This window comes from Rhinoderma darwinii, chromosome 4 (assembly GCF_050947455.1).
Source record: "Rhinoderma darwinii isolate aRhiDar2 chromosome 4, aRhiDar2.hap1, whole genome shotgun sequence".
NCBI classification, from domain to species: Eukaryota; Metazoa; Chordata; class Amphibia; order Anura; family Rhinodermatidae; genus Rhinoderma; species Rhinoderma darwinii.
Window position 1 is genome coordinate 13601814 of NC_134690.1, and position 25513 is coordinate 13627326.

Below are 25513 nucleotides of genomic sequence, written 5' to 3' on the forward strand. Positions count from 1 at the left end.
CCGGGAAATAGGATTAACCTCAGTAACATTTCTGAAGTGTAAATGTTTCATTTATGGCTGAGCAGCTGGAGATACTTTAAGTAAAAAAAAAAATGGCGGCCATCATGTACACAGTCAGTCCTGGAAAACTCAGCGCTGTAATCTGATTGGTTGCAATTGGAGGTGAACATTCCCCAGGATCGCCATCACTTTTAGTTATCTGAAACTGTAATTTTGATCTTGATCTTTTATTTGGGCACTGTATGACATATTATGTTGGCCAAGTGTGGTGGTATTATGTGCTCACTCTATGCTGGACAATGTCTAAAGTATTTTGCGGACTGGAGACTATGGCATTATTTAGGCACTGTATGGCGGTATTATTTAGGCACTGTATGGCATCATTATTTAGGCACTGTATGGCGGTATTATTTAGGCACTGTATGGCGGTATTATTTAGGCACTGTATGGCGTTATTATTTAGGCACTGTATGGCGTTATTATTTAGGCACTGTATGGTATTATTATTTAGGCACTGTATGGCGGTATTATTAGGCACTGTATGGCGTTGTTATTTAGGCACTGTATGGCGGTATTATTTAGGCACTGTATGGCGGTATTATTTAGGCACTGTATGGCGTTATTATTTAGGCACTGTATGGCGTTATTATTTAGGCACTGTATGGTATTATTATTTAGGCACTGTATGGCGGTATTATTAGGCACTGTATGGCGTTGTTATTTAGGCACTGTATGGCGTTATTATTTAGGCACTGTATGGCGGTATTATTAGGCACTGTATGGCGTTGTTATTTAGGCACTGTATGGCGTTATTATTTAGGCACTGTATGGCGGTATTATTAGGCACTGTATGGCGTTGTTATTTAGGCACTGTATGGCGTTATTATTTAGGCATTGTATGCCGGTATTATTTAGGCACTGTATGGCGTTAATATTTAGGCACTGTATGGCGTTAATATTTAGGCAATGTATGGTATTATTATTTAGGCACTGTATGGCGGTATTATTTAGGCACTGTATGGCGTTATTATTTAGGCACTGTATGGCGGTATTATTTAAGCACTGTATGACGTTATTATTTAGGCACTGTATGCCGGTATTATTTAGGCACTGTATGACGTTAATATTTAGGCACTGTATGGTATTATTATTTAGGCACTGTATGGCTTTATTATTTAGGCACTGTATGGCAGTATTATTTAGGCACTGTATGGTATTATTATTTAGGCACTGTATGGCGTTATTATTTAGACAATGTATGGTATTATTATTTAGGTACTGTATGGCGGTCTTATTTAGGCACTGTATGGCGGTCTTATTTAGGCACTGTATGGTGTTATTATTTAGGCACTGTATGGCGGTATTATTTAGGCACTGTATGGCGGTATTATTTAGGCACTGTATGGCGTTATTATTTAGGCACTGTATGGCGTTATTATTTAGGCACTGTATGGTATTATTATTTAGGCACTGTATGGCGGTATTATTTAGGCACCGTATGACGTTATTATTTAGGCACTGTATGGCAGTATTATTTAGGCACTGTATGGTATTATTATTTAGGCAATGTATGGCGGTCTTATTTAGGCACTGTATGGCGGTCTTATTTAGGCACTGTATGGTGTTATTATTTAGGCACTGTATGGCGGTATTATTTAGGCACTGTATGGCGTTATTATTTAGGCACTGTATGGCGTTATTATTTAGGCACTGTATGGCGGTATTATTTAGGCACCGTATGACGTTATTATTTAAGCACTGTATGGCAGTATTATTTAGGCACTGTATGGTGTTATTATTTAGGCACTGTATGGCGTTATTATTTAGGCACTGTATGGTATTATTATTTAGGCACTGTATGGCGGTATTATTTAGGCACCGTATGACGTTATTATTTAGGCACTGTATGGCGTTATTATTTAGGCACTGTATGCCGGTATTATTTAGGCACTATATGACGTTATTATTTAGGCACTGTATGGCGTTATTATTTAGGCACTGTATGGCGGTCTTATTTAGGCACTGTATGGCGGTCTTATTTAGGCACTGTATGGTGTTATTATTTAGGCACTGTATGGCGGTATTATTTAGGCACTGTATGACGTTATTTAGGCACTGTATGGCGGTATTATTTAGGCACTGTATAGCGTTATTATTTAGGCACTGTATGGCGTTATTATTTAGGCACTGTATGGTATTATTATTTAGGCACTGTATGGCGGTATTATTTAGGCACCGTATGACGTTATTATTTAGGCACTGTATGGCAGTATTATTTAGGCACTGTATGGCGTTATTATTTAGGCACTGTATGGCGTTATTATTTAGGCACTGTATGGTATTATTATTTAGGCACTGTATGGCGGTATTATTTAGGCACCGTATGACGTTATTATTTAGGCACTGTATGGCGTTATTATTTAGGCACTGTATGGCGGTATTATTTAGGCACTATATGACGTTATTATTTAGGCACTGTATGGCGTTATTATTTAGGCACTGTATGGCGGTCTTATTTAGGCACTGTATGGTGTTATTATTTAGGCACTGTATGGCAGTATTATTTAGGCACTGTATGACGTTATTATTTAGGCACTGTATGGCAGTATTATTTAGGCACTGTATAGCGTTATTATTTAGGCACTGTATGGCGTTATTATTTAGGCACTGTATGGTATTATTATTTAGGCACTGTATGGCGGTATTATTTAGGCACCGTATGACGTTATTATTTAGGCACTGTATGGCAGTATTATTTAGGCACAGTATGGCGTTATTATTTAGGCACTGTATGGCGTTATTATTTAGGCATTGTATGGCATTATTATTTAGGCACTGTATGGTATTATTATTTAGGCACTGTATGGCGGTATTATTTAGGCACCGTATGACGTTATTATTTAGGCACTGTATGGCAGTATTATTTAGGCACTGTATGGCGTTATTATTTAGGCATTGTATGGCATTATTATTTAGGCACTGTATGGTATTATTATTTAGGCACTGTATGGCGGTATTATTTAGGCACCGTATGGCGTCATTATTTAGGCACTGTACAGCGTCATTATTTAGGCACTGCACAGCGGTATTATTTAGGCACTGTATGGTGGTATTATTTAGGCACTGTATGGCATTATTATTAGGCACTGTATGGCATTGTTATTTAGGCAATGTATGGTATTATTATTTAGGCACTGTATGGCGGTATTATTTAGGCACTGTATGGCACTGTTATTTGATCAATGTTATGTGTTGACTGTATGGCTCTATATGGTAGTATTATTTGGCCACTGTTATGTATTCACCATGTGGCATTATTATGTAGGTCCCATATGACCGTTTTATGTATTCAGAATTAGGGTAGTCATGATACCAGAATTTGGACTTCGATACCGATACTTCATGTAGTATTGCGATACTCGATACCAAAACAATACTTTGCCAACAATAAAAAAAAAACACAAAAATATAAAGTCTTTCAATTTTCTGATGTGAGGCACGTTATCAATTTTGAACCTCCATGTGCCTCACATTAATAGTAATTAACCCCATCATGTACCTCACACATTAACCCAATGTTGTCCATTATGACTATGAGCGAGATACTTGATAGTACCTCGCTCACAGTTGTAATGGGGGGGGGGGGGTCACATTAACCCCAATGTTCCTCAATGCTGGCTGCAAAAAATACTAGTGCCTTTATTTCAAGCTTTTCCTCAGCTCTAAAACCGGACTGGGTCTGGTGTGTCACTGTACACTGCGTTGCGAGCAACACAGGCACGTCATCAGGAACCCTCGCTCCCCTCCCTGCCCCTTTCTCACAAACTCAAATTATCGTTGGTGACAGTAGAGAAAGGAAGGAGGAGCTGTCCTACTGTGACGCGCCCGGCACTAATGACGAGCGGAGCGGTCACTGAAGAAGGAGAACATTGAGGGTGCCGTACTGTGCGCGCGCGCGCGATGTTCTCTTCGTTTATTTCAGTACTAAGCTGTGCGGCCTCACAGCTTGGTATCAAAATACATAAATTGACGGTATTGAACCGTTTTCCCACACACTGCATCGAAATGGTATCGAAATTGCGATCCCTCCCCATTCACAATGTGGCACTGCTATGTATCACGCTAGATCAGTTTTATTAGTACCATTTGCTGGACATTTTTAATCCCTGGCAATAGTGGCGTCTAGTGTAGGTATATCCGGCACTCAAGATAAAAGTTATAAGCTTTATTAGGTCATGTTTAAAACAAGGAGGTTAAAACAAAAAATCCCAGGACCACGCTTACGCGTTTCAGACCAGTGGGGTCCTTAATCATAGCTTTTTAATCCCTGCCCATATCCACCCAGGAAAGCCCACAAATCCTTTCAATAATACCCACTTTAGGGGGCATAACTTCATAAACCCAATCCCTGTCAAGGTCCGTTTTATGAGACAATCCCATGAAGATTGTTGAGAGGTATGATTATGTGGGCACTATTGGCACCGCTCAAAGGAATAAGTCGATTCTCATGCTAAGTGATTCCATCCTGTAAACACAATACAAATCCTGTCTAATCCTGACCTACAAAATAAAATCTCACAAGAATGCCAGGAATCCTGCTGATTACATGAGAACAAGAGGCACCTTATACATGAGATTTACATGGGTCATACATTAACACTAAAGTGGGGGTACATAACGGGGACTACCATTACCAATATTTACTTTACAGCAGGCATCAGGGCGTAAGAAAACGAAGTCCGAAAACAACCAATTTTCTTCTATCAGGGAGTGTAGTGAGCATGCTCTGTTAAATGTGCAGTGGTTACCTCAAGGGAGAGGGGGGAGGGAGGATGAGTTGAGCTGTCTCCATCACCTTTTGTCAAAGGTGTGATCCTGTTGTATCCAGCTTCACTTTTCATTTGCACTAGTTTTGATCTCCCCCAGTGACTCCACCAGCAGAATAGTGAGTGCAGCTCTGGAGTATATTACAGGATGTAACTCAGGATCAGTATACGATAAGTAATATAATGTATGTACACAGTGACTCCACCAGCAGAATAGTGAGTGCAGCTCTGGAGTTTAATACAGGATGTAACTCAGGATCAGTACAGGATAAGTAATGTAATGTATGTACACAGTGACTCCGCCAGCAGAATAGTGAGTGCAGCTCTGGAGTATAATACAGTATATAACTCAGGATCAGTACAGGATAAGTAATGAAATGTATATACACAGTGACTCCACCAGCAGAATAGTGAGTGCAGCTCTGGAGTATAATACAGGATGTAACTCAGGATCAGTACAGGATAAGTAATGTAATGTATGTACACAGTGACTCCACCAGCAGAATAGTGAGTGCAGCTCTGGAGTATAATACAGGATTAGTAATGTAATGTGTGTACACAGTGACTGCACCAGCAGAATAGTGAGTGCAGCTCTGGAGTATAACACAGGATGTAACTCAGGATCAGTATAGGATAAGTAATGTGATGTACAGTATATACACAGTTACTCCAGTGTAGCATTGGTCTCACAGTTGGACATTTATTTTACTTTTGAACAGATGTTGGTCATAAATGCATCTAATTGTTTTTTTTTGCTTTCTTCAAAGATTTTGTCCAATATAGCCATCTACCTGTGTACAATCACTGTCGGTATCATGTCCTACTACATGGCGGACCGTAAGCATCGGAAGGCCTTTCTTGAAGCACGTCAGTCTCTGGAAGTCAAACTCAATCTAGAAGAGCAGAGTCAGCAGCAGGTAGGCACTGTTATATTTATACATAGTACAAAGTCCTTGCAGGTCTGGCAAGCAGCGCCACTGTGTGTGGACCCCACCAAACAGCTCCTTATATCTCAGCTTCCTGGAGCCTTGTGAACTTTACATAGGAGGGGTGATGAGATACTGGGGTTAACTACAGTCGCTCATAAATTTTTACGATCTGAGTGGAGTTACCCTTTAAGTCCCTAGGCAGGAAATCACTAATTGGATGCGCTGTTTTTCTCTTTTCACCCCTCTCTGTGGCCTGGCGGTCCGTGAATTATCTCAAATATGTCCTGTGAGGCCCGAGGGGGAGGCAGCAGCGAGGGGTGAAGTGCACGCCAGAGTTAAGGGGTCCGGCATGTAGAATATTTCAAATTTTTCGGAAATAGAATGAAAATGATCTGAAATTATTCTCAGAGTTTTCCGTTCTTATTCTTTTCCTTTTATGACCGTCAAAAGTTTGACAAGCTCAGCGGGACGTCAGTATAGCTGCCGAAGAACGCGTGTTTTATATTAGGAATCCTTAAAAATCGCGGTGCACCTCAGACGGCTCAGCACGAGGCCGCACCTCACTAGAGGAAGGGGACGCTCCACGTTACAGCAGATATCTGCACATAATATGGAGCCACTTCTGTAATTACATGGTCGGCCTGGTATTTGATTTTATTTAAAAAAACATTTTTTTTTATTGAATGCCATTTTTTGGATGTATACCAGCCTATATACATAATAAAGAGTACAAGGAAGGAGAGATCAGACCATGAACAATTCTTAAAGATCGGGAGTCCATATAATATGCGAGTCGTAGGTCCGTGTACCGGTCTCCTAGAAGAACCATCATTGACGTTGGGTTTTAGAATAAGGAACGAAATATCAGGAGAAACCATAGTAAAGAGATCACTGACCACCCCCAGCGCGGTCCTGTAATAGGACGCCACCGATGTAACAAATCAGTTCTGGAAATTTCTACCCTACTAGATTTTCTACCATCAACTTTGAGTGATATTATTGTAAAATGGGAGGAACCGCCGCAACTCAGCCACGAAGTGCAGACCATGTAATGTTATGTCTGTTGGTTGAGTTTGGGGTGGATGATCTTGACTGACCTCAATACCATCCAACACCTTTGGGATGAACTAGTACGGAGATTAGGAGCAAGATCCCCTCCCCCAACATCAGTGTCTGACCTCACAAATGTTCTACTGGATGAATGGGCAAAAATTCCCGCAGACACTCCAAAATCTTGTAGAAAACCCAAATAAGAGTGGAAGATGTTTTACTGCAAAGGAGGAACCAACTCCATATTAATGTCTATAAATTTAGAATGGGACGTCATAAAAACTCCTGTAGAATTGGCAAAATTATAGAAGTTACATTCTTATATATAGGGGCAGTATTATAGTAGTTATATTCTTGTATATAGGGGGCAGTATTATAGTAGTTATATTCTTGTATATAGGGAGCAGTATTATAGTAGTTATATTCTTGTATATAGGGGACAGTATTATAGTAGTTATATTCTTGTATATAGGGGGCAGTATTATAGTAGTTATATTCTTGTATATAGGGGGCAGTATTATAGTAGTTATGTTCTTGTATATAGGACACAGTATTATAGTAGTTATATACTTGTATATAGGGGCAGTATTATAGTAGTTATATTCTTGTATATAGGGGCAGTATTATAGTAGTTATATTCTTGTATATAGGGAGCAGTATTATAGTAGTTATATTCTTGTATATAGGCGGCAGTATTATAGTAGTTATATTCTTGTATATAGGGGGGCAGTATTATAGTAGTTATATTCTTGTATATAGGAGCAGTAATATAGCAGTTATATTCTTGTATATAGGGGCAGTATTATAGTAGTTATATTCTTGTATATAGGGGCAGTATTATAGTAGTTATATTCTTGTATATAGGAGACATTATTATAGTAGATATATTCTTGTATATAGGGGGCAGTATTATAGTAGTTATATTCTTGTATATAGGGGGCAGTATTATAGTAGTTATATTCTTGTATATAGGGGCAGTATTATAGTAGTTATATTCTTGTATATAGGAGACATTATTATAGTAGATATATTCTTGTATATAGGGGGCAGTATTATAGTAGTTATATTCTTGTATATAGGGGGCAGTATTATAGTAGTTATATTCTTGTATATAGGGGCAGTATTATAGTAGTTATATTCTTGTATATAGGGGGCAGTATTATAGTAGTTATATTCTTGTATATAGGGGGCAGTATTATAGTAGTTATATTCTTGTATATAGGAGCAGTATTATAGTAGTTATATTCTTGTATATAGGGGGCAGTATTATAGTAGTTATATTCTTGTATATAGGGGCAGTATTATAGTAGTTATATTCTTGTATAGGGGGCAGTATTATAGTAGTTATATTCTTGTATATAGGGGCAGTATTATAGTAGTTATATTCTTGTATAGGGGGCAGTATTATAGTAGTTATATTCTTGTATATAGGGGCAGTATTATAGTAGTTATATTCTTGTATAGGGGGCAGTATTATAGTAGTTATATTCTTGTATATAGGGGACAGTAGGATAGTAGTTATATTCTTGTATATAGGAGCAGTATTATAGTAGTTATATTCTTGTATATAGGGGCAGTATTATAGTAGTTATATTCTTGTATATATGAGCAGTATTATAATAGTTATATTCTTGTATATAGGGGCAGTATTATAGTAGTTATATTCTTGTATATAGGGGGCAGTATTATAGTAGTTATATTCTTGTATATAGGGGGAAGTATTATAGTAGTTATATTCTTGTATATAGGAGCAGTATTATAGTAGTTATATTCTTGTATATAGGGGCAGTATTATAGTAGTTATATTCTTGTATATAGGGAGCAGTATTATAGTATTTATATTCTTGTATATAGGAGGCAGTATTATAGTAGTTATATTCTTGTATATAGGAGGCAGTATTATAGTAGTTATATTCTTGTATATAGGGGACGGTAGGATAGTAGTTATATTCTTGTATATAGGGGCAGTATTATAGTAGTTATATTCTTGTATATAGGAGCAGTGTTATAGTAGTTATATTCTTGTATATAGGGGACAGTAGGATAGTAGTTATATTCTTGTATATAGGGGCAGTATTATAGTAGTTATATTCTTGTATATAGGGGCAGTATTATTGTAGTTATATTCTTGTATATAGGAGCAGTATTATAGTAGTTATATTCTTGTATGTAGGAGCAGTAATATAGTAGTTATATTCTTGTACATAGGGGTCAGTATTATAGTAGTTATATTCTTGTATATAGGGGGCAGTATTATAGTAGTTATACTCTTGTATATAGGGGCAGTATTATAGTAGTTATGTTCCTGTATATAGGAGCAGTATTATAGTAGTTATATTCTTGTATATAGGAGCAGTATTATAGTAGTTATATTCTTGTATGTAGGGGGCAGTATTATAGTAGTTAAATTCTTGTATATAGGAGGCAGTATTATAGTAGTTATATTCTTGTATATAGGGGCAGTATTATAGTAGTTATATTCTTGAATACAGGGGCAGTGTTATAGTAGTTATATTCTTGTATATAGGGAGCAGTATTATAGTAGTTATATTCTTGTATATAGGGGCAGTATTATAGTAGTTATATTCTTGTATATAGGGGGCAGTATTATAGTAGTTATATTCTTGTATATAGGGGCAGTATTATAGTAGTTATATTCTTGAATACAGGGGCAGTATTATAGTAGTTATATTCTTGTATATAGGGAGCAGTATTAAAGTAGTTATATTCTTGTATATAGGGGCAGTATTATAGTAGTTATATTCTTGTATATAGGAGCAGTATTATAGTAGTTATATTCTTGTATATAGGAGCAGTATTATAGTAGTTATATTCTTGTATATAGGAGCAGTATTATAGTAGTTATATTCTTGTATATAGGGGGCAGTATTATAGTAGTTATACTCTTGTATATAGGGGCAGTATTATAATAGTTATATTCTTGTACATAGGGGGCAGTATTATAGTAGTTATATTCTTGTATACAGAGAGCAGTATTATAGTAGTTATATTCTTGTATATAGGAGCAGTATTATAGTAGTTATATTCTTGTATATAGGGGGCAGTATTATAGTAGTTATACTCTTGTATATAGGGGCAGTATTATAGTAGTTATATTCTTGTACATAGGGGGCAGTATTATAGTAGTTATATTCTTGTATACAGAGAGCAGTATTATAGTAGTTATATTCTTGTATATAGGAGCAGTATTATAGTAGTTATATTCTTGTATATAGGGGGCAGTATTATAGTAGTTATACTCTTGTATATAGGGGCAGTATTATAGTAGTTATGTTCCTGTATATAGGAGCAGTATTATAGTAGTTATATTCTTGTATATAGGAGCAGTATTAGGGTATGTTCACACGGCGAGGGTCCGTAACGGCTGAAATTACGGGGATGTTTCAGCCTGAAAACATCCCCGTAATTTCAGCCGTAACGACATGTGCAGGCGCTTGAACGCCGCGTCAATTACGGCCGTAATTAGCGCTGCTATTCATTGGAGTCAATGAATAGCGGCTCCAATTACGCCCAAAGAAGTGACAGGTCACTTCTTCTACGCGGGCGTCTATTTACGCGCCGTCATTTGACAGCGGCGCGTAAATATACGCCTCGTGTGAACAGACAAACGTCTGCCCATTGCTTTCAATGGGCAGATGTTTGTCAGCGCTATTGAGGCGCTATTTTCGGGCGTAATTCGGGGCAAAAACGCCCGATTTACGTCCGTAAATAGGCCGTGTGAACATACCCTTATAGTAGTTATATTCTTGTATGTAGGGGGCAGTATTATAGTAGTTAAATTCTTGTATATAGGAGGCAGTATTATAGTAGTTATATTCTTGTATATAGGGGCAGTATTATAGTAGTTATATTCTTGAATACAGGGGCAGTGTTATAGTAGTTATATTCTTGTATATAGGGAGCAGTATTATAGTAGTTATATTCTTGTATATAGGGGCAGTATTATAGTAGTTATATTCTTGTATATAGGGGGCAGTATTATAGTAGTTATATTCTTGTATATAGGGGCAGTATTATAGTAGTTATATTCTTGAATACAGGGGCAGTATTATAGTAGTTATATTCTTGTATATAGGGAGCAGTATTAAAGTAGTTATATTCTTGTATATAGGGGCAGTATTATAGTAGTTATATTCTTGTATATAGGAGCAGTATTATAGTAGTTATATTCTTGTATATAGGAGCAGTATTATAGTAGTTATATTCTTGTATATAGGAGCAGTATTATAGTAGATATTTTCTTGTATATAGGGGGCAGTATTATAATAGTTATATTCTTGTACATAGGGGGCAGTATTATAGTAGTTATATTCTTGTATACAGAGAGCAGTATTATAGTAGTTATATTCTTGTATATAGGAGCAGTATTATAGTAGTTATATTCTTGTATATAGGAGTAGTATTATAGTAGTTATATTCTTGTATATAGGGGCAGTATTATAGTAGTTATATTCTTGTCCATAGGAGAGGATAGACGTGTGCTTGTGAGCTCCCTGTTAGGACTATGCATGGCTTCTGACCCAGGTGGAGGGGAGGGGTCCTGGGCTGATGATCCTGGGAAAGCCCAGAGTCTGGAGTTTGGCCTGCAGCATGGAGATGGTGGAGGTGATGATCTGGAAATGGTGGCTGGTGAGTCAACTGAATCTCATGATGTTGGTGAATTGTGCACAAAAATGACAAAGAAAAATATCTTTAAAATGGAAATGCAAGTTCGCAAATTGAGAACTGAAATTAACCAAGAGACTGATCCAAAGGCAAAGCTGATGAAATGTGAGTGTCTGGATGTTTGCACACGTGAGCTGGTGATATTGAAGGAGAGATTGCAGAAAGAATCATGCACAGTACCCAAAATAAAGAACCGGGCAATTGAGAACAAAAGGGAGACCAGGGCCCAAACTGTGAAGAGAAAAAATATCATTGCAAAAAAAGACACTGACTATAAGACTGTGTATAATATTGTGGAGCAGGGAAACCCTGGAAGATATGAGTGTGCAGTGGCTGGAGGATCACATCTCTCATTATGTGTGGGGTCTGTGCAATCAGTCAACACAAATGCTGCTAAAGCTGCAGAGAAATGTGTGCCAGCTGACGAGGGGTTAACTGCAGTAGACTCTATGTGCAGTACTGATGAAGTGAATGCGAGTGGCACTCCTGGGAGTGAGCAAGAAAGTGCCGCATATACTGACATTGTAAGTGAGACCTCGCTCAGCGCGGTGATTGACAGTCTGATATCTGATGAACCAGCGGCACATGCTGAGGCGGACATTGCAGACCCTGTTCTGGAGGTTCAGCCGCCCGCAGTGTCAGTGAATGGAGTGCAGGTTACACAGCGATCAGGAGCAGACACAGGAGGATCTGCAGTACAATCAGCTGAGGAGAGGTCCAGTCCTGACCCACCTGCTGACGGACCTCAGTACAGGAGACTGTTCTCCAGCGTCACAAGACCGCCTAACCCCGCACCTCAGAGGAGGAACGCGGTCAGAATCAGGTACTCAGGACCAGAGGAAAACATCCCTTCCAGACTCTACATTGGGAAAGTTTTGTTGAAGGAGTTTATGAAGTTTAAAGCTTCTGAGGTGTTCGCTCTGATCCACGTTCCCTCCAGCAGGAATTATGACATCAGTTTCAAGCTGCAATATAGTCTAGACTTGTTCTGGAGTATTTATAATGATACAAAGGAGCACGCGATGTGGGAGCATCTACATGTCATCCAGCTGACTAAACCCCAGGTAGTCACCGCCACCGTCCTGTTCCAGTCTGAGGTGGTGGCTCTGGCAGATTTGCAGCACTGGTTGAGCAGATATTGTGAGGTGAAGAGACTGCCAACAAAGATCTATGATGAGGAGGAGATCTGGAATGGAGGATATTCTGTCAAGATCCAGCTGGTTCAGGAGAATGGAGTGACCAGACATCTGCCGCACTCATTCTACCTGGGCTCGGAGAGAGGCGTATGTTACTACCCTGGTCAACCGCGACTGTGCCATAGATGTGGGGGCAGACACCTGGCATTCAACTGTTCCCGTATTAAGTGCTCACTATGTGGTCAGTTTGGGCATGTGAAGGACGATTGTACAGGGCCTGTCATCTGTAACCTGTGCTTAGGACCTGGACATACATTCCGGGAGTGTCCGCATGCAGAACATAATAAGGAGGAGACCTTTAAAGAAGCCATGGAGGAAGAGCAGGAGGATGTCTCCATATGTGTAGATACAACCCCAGAACCTGGAAGTCCCAACGATGATGTGAGCCAAAGTACCAGAGACCCTGCTCCAGAGACGAATGTCCCATCTGTGGATGCTGCACAAGTGTCACCAGCCACTGAAAATAGAGGTCATGCTAAAAGTAAAATATCCAGTCACTCTGTCACCAAAGCATCTAAACATCTGCCCAACACCAGTAAAGAACCAGCTGATACAGCCGCAGCGACCAGTAAGGAACCAGCTGATCCGGCCGCAGCGGCCAGTAAAAAACCAGCAGATCTAGCCGCAGCGACCAGTAAAAAACCAGCTGATCCAGCCGCAGCGACCAGTATCGATGAGGAGGGATTTCAGACGGTTAAAAGGAGAAGTAAAACAGATAATTCTTCTAGGAAAAAAATCACTACTGCAAAGAAATCACCGGAGTCTCCAGTGCTGGCGATAACTGGGGGACGTTACTGTGCGCTGGGAGAAGATGACCAGGAAGAAGAAGCAGAGATGGAGCAAGTCTCCTCACACAACCCAGACAACGAACCTCAGGATGAAGATGCTGACCCCCCAATGTCCACCAAAAGATGGGGTGTTACAGGACATAGTAGTGGAAGAAGGAAAAAAAGTAGGAAAGACATGTAACCCGGATGAGGCTGAAAATCACCCCCTTTTAATGTGAACAGTGTGAAGAATAGGAGCAGGCGGCAGGCGATATTCCAGCGTCTGTCTGAGGTCAAATCTGATATCATCTTTATACAAAAGACTTATCTACAGAGTAATGTCCCTGCTGTGTCCCTGTCCCTGCAGTCACCACATCTAGTGGGACAGTGAAACTCTCAGCTGCTGTATGGAGACTTCTACCCCGAACTCCGTTTATAACATAGAGGTTCACTATATGTCATAAATGTGGTGACCGTGTCCCATCTGTGGTGTGCGCGATGCTGCCCGGGCACCAATAAAGAAGAACTCTCCTGTAATACTGTCTAGAATAATATCATGAAAAATAGTTGAAACAATCTATACTGGAGCAATATTCATATATTATGGTTTGTTTAATGATTGTGATGTTATTAAGAGACATACGTTTATTTTCTTTATCTGTTATGAGTGTATTGCAAAGGTATTGTAATAATTTGTTGCAAGTTTTCAAATAAAAAAGATAATTATAGTAGTTATATTCTTGTATATAGAAGCAGTATTATAGTAGTTATATTCTTGTATATAGGAGCAGTATTATAGTAGTTATATTCTTGTATATAGGGGGCAGTACTAAAGTAGTTATACTCTTGTATATAGGGGCAGTATTATAGTAGTTATATTCTTGTATATAGGGGGCAGTATTATAGTAGTTATATTCTTGTATATAGGGGCAGTATTATAGTAGTTATATTCTTGTATATAGGAGCAGTATTATAGTAGTTATATTCTTGTATATAGGAGCAGTATTATAGTAGTTATATTCTTGTATACAGGAGGCAGTATTATAGTAGTTATATTCTTGTATATAGGGAGCAGTATTATAGTAGTTATATTCTTGTATATAGGAGCAGTATTATAGTAGTTATATTCTTGTATATAGGGGGCAGTATTATAGTAGTTATATTCTTGTATATAGGGGCAGTATTATAGTAGTTATATTCTTGTATATAGGGGGCAGTATTATAGTAGTTATATTCTTGTATATAGGCGGCAGTATTATAGTAGTTATATTCTTGTATATAGGGGGCAGTATTATAGTAGTTATATTCTTGTAAGTAGTGGGCAGTATTATAGTAGTTATATTCTTGTATATAGGGGCAGTATTATAGTAGTTATATTCTTGTATATAGGGGGCAGTATTATAGTAGTTATATTCTTGTAAGTAGTGGGCAGTATTATAGTAGTTATATTCTTGTATATAGGGTGCAGTATTATAGTAGTTCTTGTATATAGGAGGCAGTATTATAGTAATTATATTCTTGTATATAGGGGCAGTATTATAGTAGTTATATTCTTGTATATAGGGACAGTATTATAGTAGTTATATTCTTGTATATAGGAGGCAGTATTATAGTAGTTATATTCTTGTATATAGGGGCAGTATTATAGTAGTTATATTCTTGTATATAGGGGGCAGTATTATAGTAGTTATACTCTTGTATATAGGGGCAGTATTATAGTAGTTATATTCTTGTATATAGGGTGCAGTATTATAGTAGTTCTATTCTTGTATATAGGAGGCAGTATTATAGTGGTTATATTCTTGTATATAGGGAGCAGTATTATAGTAGTTATATTCTTGTAAGTAGTGGGCAGTATTATAGTAGTTATATTCTTGTATATAGGGGCAGTATTATAGTAGTTATATTCTTGTATATAGGGGGCAGTATTATAGTAGTTATACTCTTGTATATAGGGGCAGTATTATAGTAGTTATATTCTTGTATATAGGAGCAGTGTTATAGTAGTTATATTCTTGTATATAGGGCTGATATTATAGTAGTTATATTCTTGTATATAGGAGCAGTATTATAGTAGTTATATTCTTGTATATAGGAGCAGTATTATAGTAGTTATATTCTTGTATATAGGGGGCAGTATTATAGTAGTTATACTCTTGTATATAGGAGCAGTATTATAGTAGTTATATTCTTGTATGTAGGGGGCAGTATTATAGTAGTTATATTCTTGTATAGAGGGAGCAGTATTATAGTAGTTATATTCTTGTTACATAGTTACATAGTTACATAGTTAGTACGGCTGAAAAAAGACACATGTCCATCAAGTTCAACCAAGGGAAGGGAAAAGGGAAGGAAAAATTTCTACACATAGGAGCTAATATTTTTTTGTTCTAGGAAATTATCTAACCCTTTTTTAAAGCCATCTACTGTCCCTGCTGTGACCAGCTCCTGCGGTGGCTATTCCATAGATTCACAGTTCTCACTGTAAAGAAGCCTTGTCGCCCCTGAAGCTTGAACCTTTTTTTCTCCAGACGGAGGGAGTGCCCCCTTGTTTTTTGAGGGGGTTTTACATGGAACAGGATTTCACCATATTTTTTGTATGTGCCATTAATATATTTATATAAGTTAATCATGTCCCCCCTTAGTCGTCTTTTTTCAAGGCTAAATAGGTTTAATACTTTCAATCTTTCCTCATAGCTTAAATTCTCCATGCCCCTAATTAGCTTCGTTGCTCTTCTTTGTATTTTTGTATATAGGAGGCAGTATTATAGTAGTTATATTCTTGTATATAGGGGCAGTATTATAGTAGTTATATTCTTGTACATAGGGGGCAGTATTATAGTAGTTATATTCTTGTATATGGGGGCAGTATTATAGTAGTTATATTCCTGTATATAGGGAGCAGTATTATCGTAGTTATATTCTTGTATATAGGAGCAGTATTATAGTAGTTATATTCTTGTATATAGGGGCAGTATTATAGTAGTTATATTCTTGTATATAGGAACAGTGTTATAGTAGTTATATTCTTGTATATAGGAGCCAGTATTATAGTAGTTATATTCTTGTATATAGGGGTAATATCATAGTAGTTATATTCTTGTATATAGAGGGCAGTATTATAGTAGTTATATTCTTGTATATAGGAGCAGTATCATAGTAGTTATATTCTTGTATATAGGGGCAGTATTATAGTAGTTATATTCTTGTATATAGGAGCAGTATCATAGTAGTTATATTCTTGTATATAGGAGCAGTATTATAGTAGTTATATTCTTGTATATAGGGGCAGTATTATAGTAGTTATATTCTTATTTATAGGGGCAGTATTATAGTAGTTATATTCTTGTATATAGGGGGCAGTATTATAGTAGTTCTATTCTTGTATATAGGGGCAGTATTATAGTAGTTATATTCTTGTATATAGGGGCAGTATTATAGTAGTTATATTCTTGTATATAGGGGACAGTATTATAGTAGTTATATTCTTGTATATAAGGGGCAGTATTATAGTAGTTATATTCTTGTACATATGGAGCAGTATTATAGTAGTTATATTCCTGTATATAGGAGGCAGTATTATAGTAGTTCTATTCTTGTATATAGGGGCAGTATTATAGTAGTTATATTCTTGTATATAGGGGCAGTATTATAGTAGTTATATTCTTGTATATAGGGGACAGTATTATAGTAGTTATATTCTTGTATATAAGGGGCAGTATTATAGTAGTTATATTCTTGTACATATGGAGCAGTATTATAGTAGTTATATTCCTGTATATAGGAGGCAGTATTATAGTAGTTATATTCTTGTATGTAGGGGGGCAGTATTATAGTAGTTATATTCTTGTATATAGGGGGCAGTATTATAGTAGTTATATTCTTGTATATAGGGGCAGTATTATAGTAGTTATATTCTTGTACATAGGGGCAGTCGTATAGAAGTTATTTCCCGGTTTTATTCTGTATTGCTGACATATGAGGAAAAAAATCAACTTACCTTATCAGAGCAAGGCTGAGGTGGTTTGTAGGATGACAAGTACTTAATTCAGAAATGCAATAGTCAGTTTCACCCCCCCCCCCCCCCCCAATACATTATTTTGAATGAAATAATAAATCAGCACTTTATTCTAAGATATTAGGATAGGGACATCCAGAATAAAAATAAAAATATTAGGTAACACCTCATATATACTTATGTATGTGTGTATATATATATATATACACTACCGTTCAAAAGTTTGGGGTCACCCAGACAATTTTGTGTTTTCCATGAAAACTCACACTTATATTTATGAATTGAGTTGCAAAATAACTAGAAAATATAGTCAAGACATTGACAAGGTTAGAAATAATGATTTTTATTTGTAATAATAATTTTCTCCTTCAGACTTTGCTTTGATCTTGGAACGCTCCATTTGCAGCAATTACAGCATTGCAGACCTTTGGCATTCTAGCTGTTAATTTGCTGAGGTAATCGGGAGAAATTTCACCGCATGCTTCCAGAAGCCCCTCCCACAAGTTGGATTGGCTTGATGGGCACTTCTTGCGTACCATACGGTCAAGCTGCTCCCACAACAGCTCTATGGGGTTGAGATCTGGTGACTGCGCTGGCCACTCCATTACAGATAGAATACCAGCTGCCGGCTTCTTCCCTAAATAGTTCTTGCATCATTTGGAGGTGCTTTGGGTCATTGTCCTGTTGTAGGATGAAATTGGCTCCAATCAAGCGCTGTCCACAGGGTATGGCATGGCGTTGCAAAATGGAGTGATAGTCTTCCTTATTCAAAATCCCTTTTACCTTGTACAAATCTCCCACTTTACCAGCCCCAAAGCAACCCCAGACCATCACATGACCTCCACCATGCTTGACAGATGGCGTCAGGCACTCTTCCAGCATCTTTTCAGTTGTTCTGCGTCTCACAAATGTTCTTCTGTGTGATCCAAACACCTCAAACTTCGATTCGTCTGTCCATAACACGTTTTTCCAATCTTCCTCTGTCCAATGTCTGTGTGCTTTGGCCCATATTAATCTTTTCCTTTTATTAGCCAGTCTCAGATATGGCTTTTTCTTTGCCACTCTGCCCTGAAGGCCAGCCTCCCGGAGTCGCCTCTTCACTGTAGACATTGACACTGGGGTTTTGCGGGTACTATTTAATGAAGCTGCCAGTTGAGGACCTGTGAGGCGTCTATTTCTCAAACTAGAGACTCTAATGTACTTGTCTTGTTGCTCAGTTGCGCAGCGCGGCCTCCCACTTCTCTTTCTACTCTGGTTAGAGCCTGTTTGTGCTGTCCTCTGAAGGGAGTAGTACACACCGCTGTAGGAAATCTTCAGTTTCTCGGAAATTTCTCGCATGGAATAGCCTTAATTTCTAAGAACAAGAATAGACTGTCGAGTTTCACATGAAAGCTCTCTTTTTCTAGCCATTTTGAGAGTTTAATCGAACCCACAAATGTAATGCTCCAGATTCTGAACTAGCTCAAAGGAAGGTCCGTTTTATAGCTCCTCTAAACAGAAAAACTGTTTACAGCGGTGCTAACATAATTGCACAAGGGTTTTCAAGTGTTTTCTAATCATCCATTAGCCTTCTAACACAGTTATCAAACGCAATGTACCATTAGAACACTGGAGTGATGGTTGCTGGAAATGGGCCTCTATACACCTATGTAGATATTGCATTAAAAACCAGACGTTTGCCGCTAGAATAGTCATTTAGCACATTAACAATGTATAGAGTGTATTTCTGATTAATTTAATGTTATCTTCATTGAAAAAAACTGTGCTTTTCTTTAAAAAATAAGGAAATTTCTAAGTGACCCTAAACTTTTGAACGGTAGTGTACACATATATATATATATATATATATATAAAAAAGGAATCTTACCAGTGATGTTGCTAGAAGGCTGTGTTCACATCGGCAGTATACATTGGGAGCTTTCACTGAGGAATATCTCTGTATACCTCCGACATATGCTGCCGTAAAGTCCCGTGGCCAACTATATAGGAAATCGCAGTCTGCTGCACTTTTACAGTAGAAAAAAAGGTTTGCTGGCGCATACCACTCTGACGGAGTCCAAAAAGGTACTTTTTTAGCCTCTGTCGGTTAAATTGGGGCCCATGACTACGTTTGACATACCCGGCACATACAGATGTAGCCAAGTTCATCTTGATAACATGCTGCAGCGTGATGTTACACAACAAAAGCCATTGAAGAGTCATTGAAAAAGTCAAGTTAAAGTTTCTTGCCACTGTGCATTTAATGCGTTAAGAGTCAAGATAAAGATGGCTACATCTGTACGTCGAACATCTGCACTAAACATGATGTATGCTCTGCTTTACCAGTTACTTTCGTTGCCCTTTAATTATTATATGTGATGGAGTAAAGATTACGGTTTTGCCTCTTACAAGAGAGATCGCCATGATTGACCTGCACCGTATATAGTAGCCAGTTATAGGTCATGTGACTGTACGGGGCGGCAGCGAGGATCGGGCTCTGTAGATAATGTTGTGGCGTGTGTTTTCAGGCCGCGCCTCGTGACTCCTCATTGTCTATCGTGTTACTAGACAGCCACTCTCCCCGCGCCTCTATTTGCCAGGCTCTGTCCTTTGCACCTTCTATATATGTTACAGCTTGTCATGTGTCTATACAAATAGAAGAACACGAGGCGTCCGGGTCTAACAAAGGGATAGCGGCAGATTGTTTTATTTTCGGAATACACCGGATATGAGATTGTGTGTTATGTTCTGAGACATTTTGGACCGGTGTCAGCAGAGTGACGTGGTTAAAAAAAAATTATATAAGTGAAGCATAATATATACTTACACACACATATTTATTTTTATATTTTCTAATAATTTGGCTTGCGTGAGATCACTATGGTGTCAGATAATCATACATTCCAAACGATTGAACGTTTTCATGGATAGATAGAGAGAGAGAGAGAGATATGGATAGAGAGAGAGACAGATATGGATAGAGAGAGAGAGAGAGAGAGAGAGAGAGAGAGAGATATGGATAGAGAGAGAGAGATACAGATATGGATAGAGAGAGAGAGAGAGATATGGATAGAGAGAGAGAGAGATATGGATAGAAAGAGAGAGAGAGAGAGACAGATATGGATAGAGAGAGAGAGACAGATATGGATAGAGAGAGAGAGATACAGATATGGATAGAGAGAGAGAGACAGATATGGATAGAGAGAGAGAATCAGATATGGATAGAGAGAGTGAGAGAGAGACAGATATGGATAGAGAGAGAGAGATATGGATAGAGAGAGAGAGAGACAGAGAGACAGAGAGACAGATATGGATAGAGAGAGAGAGACAGACAGATATGGATAGAGAGAGAGAGAGACAGATATGGATAGAGAGAGAGAGACAGATATGGATAGAGAGAGAGAGATGGATAGAGAGAGAGAGACAGATATGGATAGAGAGAGAGAGAGACAGATATGGATAGAGAGAGAGAGACAGATATGGATAGAGAGAGAGATATGGATAGAGAGAGAGAGATATGTGATAGAGAGAGAGAGAGAGAGACACAGATATGGATAGAGAGTGAGAGAGAGACAGATATGGATAGAGAGAGAGAGAGATATGGATAGAGAGAGAGAGACAGGTATGGAGAGAGAGAGAGAGAGAGACAGATATGGATAGAGAGAGAGAGAGAGAGAGAGAGACAGATATGGATAGAGAGAGAGAGAGACAGATATGGATAGAGAGAGAGAGAGAGAGAGACAGATATGGATAGAGAGAGAGATATGGATAGAGAGAGAGAGAGAGACAGATATGGATAGAGAGAGAGAGACAGATATGGATAGAGAGAGAGAGAGACAGAGACAGATATGGATAGAGAGAGAGAGAGAGAAAGATATGGATAGAGAGAGAGAGAGACAGATATGAGATAGATAGATAGATAGATAGATAGATAGATAGATAGATAGATAGATAGATATGAGATAGATAGATAGATAGATAGATAGATAGATAGATAGATAGATATGAGATAGATAGATAGATAGATAGATAGATAGATAGATAGATAGATAGATAGATAGATAGATAGATATGAGATAGATAGATAGATAGATAGATATGAGATAGAGAGATAGATAGATAGATGGATAGATAGATAGATAGATAGATAGATAGATAGATAGATAGATAGATAGATATGAGATAGATAGATAGATAGATAGATAGATAGATAGATAGATAGATATGAGATAGATAGATAGATAGATAGATAGATAGATAGATAGATATGAGATAGATAGATAGATAGATAGATAGATAGATAGATAGATAGATAGATATGAGATAGATAGATAGATATGAGATAGATAGATAGATAGATAGATAGATAGATAGATAGATAGATAGATAGATAGATAGATAGATAGATAGATATGAGATAGATAGATAGATAGATAGATATGAGATAGATAGATAGATAGATAGATAGATAGATAGATAGATAGATATGAGATAGATAGATAGATAGATAGATAGATAGATAGATAGATAGATAGATAGATAGATAGATAGATAGATAGATATGAGATAGAGAGATAGATAGAGAGATAGATAGATAGATAGATAGATAGATAGATAGATAGATAGATAGATAGATAGATAGATAGATAGATATGAGATAGATAGATAGATAGATAGATAGATAGATAGATATGAGATAGATAGATAGATAGATAGATATGAGATAGAGAGATAGATAGATGGATAGATAGATAGATAGATAGATAGATAGATAGATAGATAGATAGATATGAGAGAGATAGATGATAGATAGATAGATAGATAGATAGATAGATAGATAGATATGAGATAGATAGATAGATAGATAGATAGATAGATAGATCATCTACAACACATCCAACAGTCACATCTCCAGCCCGTCCTACACAGCGCCGCTCATTACAAGGTATATGGACACACAATGACGTCCTTTATAATCAGCAGCTGGAATATTCAAGGCCTCAACGCCTCAGCCTTTGGATGCAAAATTAACGATCCAGACTTCATCCAAAGACTGAAAAATATCGATATACAAATCCTCCTGGAAACATGGACTAGGACAGAGAATGAGTCCCTGGTGCCCACTGGATACAGGGAAATCTCTGTCCCCGCCCTGAAAAATAAACACATCAAGCAGGGTCGGTGTTCAGGAGGAATATTAGTCTGGTACAAGGAGGAGCTCCATGAGCAGATCAAAGCCGTGAAGCGAGGAGACAGCCACATCTGGATAAGAATAGGCAGCTCCATCCTCACCTCTCAGTCTGACATGTATCTCTGCGCAACGTACATCGCACCGCCAGAGTCCCCGTACTCCAACCCAGACAGCTTTGAGATTATACAAAGGGAAGCCGCCAATTTCCAGACCCTGGGCAGCGTTCTCATCTACGGAGACCTCAATGCAAGAACGGGGAGAGATAAAGACTACCTGACCAATGATGGAAATATCTTCATCTTTGGAGCAGAGGCCGACTGTCATAACTCCCTACAGAAAGAGAGAAACAGCTATGACAGCACCGTCAACAAAAGCGGGAAAAAACTACTGAATCTATGTCGAAGCTTAGGACTCCACATACTGAATGGCCGCACCAAGGGAGACTCTTTAGGAAGGTATACACTAAACTCCCATGTAGGCAGCAGTGTAGTAGACTATGCCATCACGGACATGGACCCCGCAAACATTGGCGCACTCATAGTCACTCCACAAACGCACCTGTCAGATCACAACCAATTACTTCTATACATCAAATCCACAACCAAACCATCTGCACAAAAACCACATCAAACCGGCCTCTTCAACCTGCCCCCATCTTATAAATGGTCCAAAACGTCAACTATAAAATATAAAGAGACAATGAACAGACCAGAAGTGCAGGAGATGCTTCACAACCTCTACAACAAGGTGTATGAGACCAGCCCAGGAGGGGTAAATCAGGCCGTAAATGACCTCAATAATATATTCTATACCATGGCAGAGAAGTCCGACCTGAAAAGATGTGACTACAAGAGGCCACAAGAAATACATCCTAACGGTTGGTTTGACCGTGAGTGCAAAGAAGTACGGAAGACCCTAAGAAATGCCTCAAATAAGAAGCACCGAGACCCAAACAACACCGGTCTGAAGGAGGCCTACAGCAACATACAGAGGCAATACAAGACCATCCTCCGAAAGAAAAAACAAAGGCACATCTCCACCAAACTTACCCAACTCCAAGATGCCCTCCATGACAACTCGTTCTGGGAATTATGGAAACACATGGGCAAAAATTGCAAGAAAAACAACCTTCATATTCAAAATGGCAACATCTGGCTCCAATATTTCAGGGACCTCTACAAAGATATCCCGAAAGAAGAACAAAGCCAAGAACAAAAACAAATAAAATCAAAATTGAAGGCGATGGAGGAAACACTTAAAGATTCTCAAAACCCCCTGGATACACCAATAACACTGCAAGAAGTAACAGAGAGAACCTCAGACATAAGGTGTAAAAAATCCAGCGGCCTAGACAGAATCTCACCAGAAATGATAAAACACAGCCCGCCAGAAATACAGGCCGCAATAGTCAAACTATTTAATATAGTGCTGAGTGCCGGCTACTTCCCGCAAATCTGGAACCAAGGCCTTATAACACCAATCCACAAGAGTGGGGACAGGTACGACCCGGCCAACTACCGAGGGATATGTGTCAGCAGCAACCTGGGGAAACTGTTCAGCAGCATCCTGAATAAGAGAATCCTCAGCTTCCTCTCCCAGCACAATGTCCTCCACCAAAGCCAAGCTGGGTTCATGCCAAACCACCGCACCACTGACCACATCTACACCCTGCGCAGCCTCATCAAGAGCCACGTCCACAATACAAAGCATGGGAAGATTTACGCCTGTTTTGTGGACTTTAAGAAGGCCTTTGACTCAGTGTGGCACCCGGGCCTATTCCTGAAACTGCTGGAGAGCGGAATAGGAGGTAAAACCTATGACGTCATCAGAAGCTCCTACACAGAGAACAGATGCAGCGTGAAGGTGAACGGGAGAAGAACGGCTGATTTCCAGCAGAGCCGAGGAGTCAGACAAGGCTGCAGCCTCAGTCCAACGCTCTTCAACATCTACATCAATGAACTGGCCACAGCTCTGGAATCCTCCTCAGCACCAGGTCTCGCCCTCCATGACACCCAGGTGAAATTCCTGTTGTATGCAGATGACCTTCTGTTACTATCACCAACCGAGAAAGGTCTCCAAGACAACCTGCAAATCCTAGAAAAATTCAGCTCCACGTGGGCACTACCCATCAATGCCAAGAAAACCAACATCATGGTGTTCCAGAAGAGAAACTCAAAATCCCCCAGGCACCCGACCTTCACACTAAATAACGCCACAATCACAGCGACCGACAGGTACACTTACCTGGGCCTAGAAATCAACCAATCAGGAAGCTTTAAACAAGCCATAGAGATTCTGAAAGACAAGGCGTGCAAAACCTTCTATGCCATCAGACGAAAACTCTATCATCTCAAACCACCAGTGACGGTCTGGCTGAAAATCTTTGACTCCATCATCTCCCCAATCCTCCTGTATGCCAGTGAAGTCTGGGGTCCGGACACATACCCAGACTGGTCAAGGTGGGATTCCAGCCCAACAGAAATCTTCCACCTAGAATTCTGCAAACACCTTCTCCAAGTCCATCGGAGCACCTCAAATAGTGCCTGTCGGGCAGAACTGGGCAGATTCCCACTACACCTCACAATCCAGAAGAGGGCGCTATCATTCTGGGCCCATCTACACAGCAGCAGGCAAAGTTCCTATCACCATAAAGCCCTGTTACACCAAGGGGTCCCAGGTAAACCAGGCCCCCCAGAACATCTCACCCTGACCCGGCCTGAAGAAAATGTCACCCAGCGCGGCCTCACAAAAGCCGAAATCAAGAAGACAATAAACAAAGGCCAAGAGGAGTATATCAGTGACTGGAGGAACGACATAAAGACATCCCAGAAACTGACAATATACCGGAGTCTACAGCGGGAATATAAACTG

General features: G+C 38.8%; 1 protein-coding gene across 2 annotated transcripts in view; it reads left to right on the forward strand.

Moving 5' to 3' along the window:
- ADCY3 (adenylate cyclase 3) overlaps positions 1 to 25513 on the forward strand; it is a 211029-nt gene that overhangs the window by 86165 nt on the left and 99351 nt on the right. For both annotated transcript variants that reach the window (XM_075860838.1, XM_075860839.1), the window contains exon 2: positions 5594 to 5743. In XM_075860838.1, coding sequence (XP_075716953.1) covers positions 5594 to 5743 — 150 coding nt within the window. The remainder of the gene's footprint in view (positions 1 to 5593; positions 5744 to 25513) is intronic.